General features: G+C 40.1%; 1 protein-coding gene and 1 pseudogene across 1 annotated transcript; one reads left to right on the top strand and one right to left on the bottom strand.

Moving 5' to 3' along the window:
• Positions 1-1,656: 1,656 nt before the first annotated feature.
• LOC106313062 (50S ribosomal protein L15, chloroplastic-like) lies at positions 1,657-3,003 on the top strand. Its single transcript, XM_013750789.1, has 3 exons — positions 1,657-2,171; positions 2,352-2,503; positions 2,590-3,003. Exons 1-3 carry the CDS (start codon positions 1,715-1,717, stop codon positions 2,821-2,823), a joined length of 843 nt encoding a protein of 280 aa, XP_013606243.1. The 5' UTR covers positions 1,657-1,714; the 3' UTR covers positions 2,824-3,003.
• A 27-nt stretch (positions 3,004-3,030) lies between these two features.
• LOC106314587 overlaps positions 3,031-4,236 on the bottom strand; it is a 2,596-nt pseudogene continuing 1,390 nt past the window's right edge.

Raw genomic sequence — 4,236 nt, 5'->3', positions numbered from 1 at the left:
TTTCTTACTAGTCTGTTTATTAGCATTTGGGAATAATTTACCTGAGATGATGCAGATTGATTATCGGTTCCCTGATTATCAGACTCAATTCCGTGTGCTGACAGATCATCACTATCATTCTCTGTTGAAAGTTCTTCTACATGCTGCTCTTCTACAGGAGCACTGTTTCTTTTTGTGGACTTTTTCTGCTGAGATTTTTTTCTCCCTCGACCTCGGCCTGCCATTATCTATAGCCTCTCAATATCTTGATCCCCTGAATATATACATACACAATAAACGTTCAATAACCACCAACGCTAACAAACCCATTCAATGAAATATCTACAAAATAAATCATTGATTCTTATAGCTGTCTGATCTCAAAACCCTAAATCATTCATTCAATAATAAAACTCCAACCAATCAATTCGATCACTACATCACAATTAATCAATCACTCAACTCGGTTTCACATATCAAACAGTCTAGGACATTCTATCACCAAAACAGTTAGTCTTCAATATCACTAGACTTATCTCAAGTCTGAAACCAAACTTTCAATCTCTATAACCTCAAAACCAAACGTGTCCAAGTTTCAGTCTCTGTAATCCTCATTCTGAAAAAAATCTGAACCTAACCGATTTTCAACCACAATACTTTCAAACAGACTTTCAAACCCACAACAAAATCAATCAAAAATTGGAGAGAGAACATACCTTTTACACGGAAGAGACGAGAACGAAAACAGGAGATGGGAGATGAAGTCTAGGGTTCCGTCGATTGCGTCGCCGACAGAAGGAGCGGGAGAATAGAATACGCCGCAGGAGCAGTTGATTCGATCAATTTTTTCAATTGATTTCGTCAAATCTAGGGTTACAGACTGATTTGGGGAAATGATGAAATCAGAGTAACAAGGAAAGGCACGAGGGACTAAGGGAAGATCAGAGAAGAAGCAGTGAAGGAAGCAGTCAATGCGGTGAGCTTCATCGTTTTCGTCGGTTCTAGGATTTTTTTTCAATTTTCAGATTTAGAAGGTTTAGAAGAGAGTGAGAGACGACAAAGGAAGAGAAAAAGAAAAGGAACGCGCAGATCTGGTTAAGGATCCGGCTAATAGTGGATCGAGTCAAATAGTTTAGGTTGGATCCTGTAAATACTTGGTTTCATTAAGGGCAATTTCGATTTTCACCACGTTTCTGATTAAAATATATTAAAAATTATATTGTCTTTAATTGGTGAATTGATTTCGTCAAATCTAGGGTTACAGACTGATTTGGGGAAATGATGAAATCAGAGTAACAAGGAAAGGCACGAGAGACTAAGGGAAGATCAGAGAAGAAGCAGTGAAGGAAGCAGTCAATGCGGTGAGCTTCATCGTTTTCGTCGGTTCTAGGATTTTTTTTCAATTTTCAGATTTAGAAGGTTTAGAAGAGAGTGAGAGACGACAAAGGAAGAGAAAAAGAAAAGGAACGCGCAGATCTGGTTAAGGATCCGGCTAATAGTGGATCGAGTCAAATAGTTTAGGTTGGATCCTGTAAATACTTGGTTTCATTAAGGGCAATTTCGATTTTCACCACGTTTCTGATTAAAATATATTAAAAATTATATTGTTTTTAATTGGTGGGATAAAATGGAATGAACATAGCAGTTACCAGGGTAATCCAGAGTAAAGTCCCTCTATCTATCGTCATCTTATCCTTGACGCTTTCGAGAAGCTTTTCATCTCTTGTTGCCCTCCATGGCTGTTCCTCTCTCTATCTCATCAAACTCTCTCCTCTCCCGCCAAAATCACCGTCTCTCCTTCCCTTCCACTTCATTCAAGGGAAATGTGAGCGTCTTAGGACAACACCCATCTCCGATCCTTTCTCTGAAACTCCACTACAATCGTAGAGTTGGAAAACAACAGCAAATCGCGAGACCTCTCGTTGTGCTGAACCAAACCACAGCTGCTACCTCTTCTTCGCCGGGAGCAGTAAGTTCAGAGAGGTTCCGTCTGGATAACCTCGGACCCCAACCTGGTTCGAGAAAGAGGGCGAAGAGAAAGGGTAGAGGTATCTCCGCGGGACAAGGAGCGAGCTGTGGGTTCGGGATGAGAGGGCAGAAGTCACGGTCTGGTCCTGGCATCATGAGAGGTTTCGAAGGAGGACAAACCGCTCTTTATCGCCGTCTTCCCAAACTCAGAGGAATCGCCGGGGGTAAAAGTTTTTCCCTTTGTTTGATATGTCAAAGCATCGAACTTTTGTGTAGACTAAATGTTCGATGAAATGTCTCAACTAGAAGAGGCTCTGTTTAATTCAAGTTTGTAGTTAGTGTATAGAGAGAGATCTTTCTTGTTTCCTGATGTAATAGACTAATAGTTGCGTTGCTGTGAACAGGTATGCGTGCAGGATTACCTAAGTACGTACCAGTGAATCTCAAAGACATTGAAACTGCTGGGTTTGAAGATGGAGATGAAGTGTCACTAGAGACACTGAAGCAAAAGGGTTTGATCAATCCTTCTGGAAGGGAAAGGAAACTCCCTCTTAAGGTTTGTGTATCTAAACTGCTTTGCTCCTGTGTCGATCCTCATTTTTTTTCATTATTAAAACGCTTTTGTTTGGTATTGGGTTTCAGATTCTTGGCACTGGAGAACTTAGCGTGAAGCTCTCCTTCAAAGCTCGTGCGTTCTCAACATCAGCAAAGGAGAAACTTGAAGCTTCAGGTTGTACACTCACTGTGTTGCCCGGAAGAAAGAAATGGGTGAAGCCATCTGTTGCTAAGAACCAAGCACGAGCAGATGAATACTTTGCTAAGAAGAGAGCGGCTGCAGCTGAAGCAGCAGCTTCAGAACCTGCAGCTTCTGCTTAATCTTCTTCATTTTCAAGCTCTTCAATGTTGTAAAGCTGCAGAGATAATTTAGCTTTGTCTATGAGAAGCCTTCCTTAATCTGCATTTCCTTTTTCTCTTATGTATGTTGAAGAACTTTACAGTTTGTTGTATACATTATTTTTCAATCTCCAACAAAATGTTAAGAATAGGTTACTATTCCATGAGTTTCCCCTTGCAAGAGAGCCATCAAGATTCATCATCATCATCAATGAAAGCTCTTCTTCCTCGGATACCACGTCTTTGAGTTCCAGGCTCTTGTTCCTCAGAAGACTGATTGTTCTCCTCATCTCCAGAGGATGTTCTTGTATCACCTTCATAGCTCTCTCCCCATAGCCTTGAAAGATCTTCTCACACCTACCTGTGACCTAGCTCTAGATGTACCTAACCAGCCTTGAGCCACTAGACTCTGGTCTAAACACGCGGATGAGGAAGAACACTGTAAGCCAACCACCATCATCCAACGACAGACCTCCCTCTTCATTGCTTCTTTTCCTCCAAAAGAAGATTGGATTGTGCTAAGAAAATCCCCTAAATCTCTCTGCCTTTCTAGCCTCCTCCAGCTTCTCCGTCTCTCGGGATCAGCTTCTGATGGCGCCTTACTCCTGGATGTTGGAGCCTTGCGTGCTTTCTTAGATCAGCATATGTTCCACTGAAATCACAAGTTTCTGAAGAACAGCTTCTGTGCTTTGCGTTCATGAAACATCTAGCGGTTTCAACAACTACCCCATTCTTTTATATGTCCACGGCATAACGGGCAAGTAAGCTTTGGTTTAGTCTTTTCCTTGTCTGCCTCTGTTTCTAGAGTCTGAAGCTACACCTTCTGCCTCAGTTGGTGGTAAATTAGTTTCCTCAGGTAAAGATAAAGATGGTGTTTCTTTAGAAGCTTAGCTCGCTGGACACTGTTCATTAGCTGCTTCACTCTTTCCTATGTTTAATAGTAGTGCTTTTCGTTTGGTTGCCGCAGCTTTCTGAGTCTGCGTCTGAGTCTGTTCGTTTTGGTGTTGTTCGTTTTTCAGACCCAGATTCAGACTCAGACGCAGCTTGTTGTTCGTTTCGAAGACGCAGAACATTGACGCAGACGCTGGACGCAGACGCAGGAAATTGATTTAGTGCTGTTCGTTTGGCAGACGCTGCGGCTATTTGATTTTGTTTATATTTTAATTTTATAAATTTGTAAAATTGTATTTTAAATAAATAAAATGTAGTTTGAATTTGTAAAATTATATTTTAAATAAAGAAATTTAGTTTACATATATTTACATGCATCAAAATATTATATTTAATTGATAATAAATTTTTAGTCAACTATACAAATTTAACAACATTTTTATCATAAATTATAAGCTAAATTAAAGAAAAAATAATATATCAAAATATTTATCACAAAACAAA

The sequence above is a fragment of the Brassica oleracea genome, chromosome C9 (assembly GCF_000695525.1).
Source record: "Brassica oleracea var. oleracea cultivar TO1000 chromosome C9, BOL, whole genome shotgun sequence".
In the NCBI taxonomy this organism is placed as follows: domain Eukaryota; kingdom Viridiplantae; phylum Streptophyta; class Magnoliopsida; order Brassicales; family Brassicaceae; genus Brassica; species Brassica oleracea.
The sequence above is the reverse complement of the archived record's forward strand: the minus strand, read 5'-3'. Positions and strand labels throughout refer to the sequence as shown.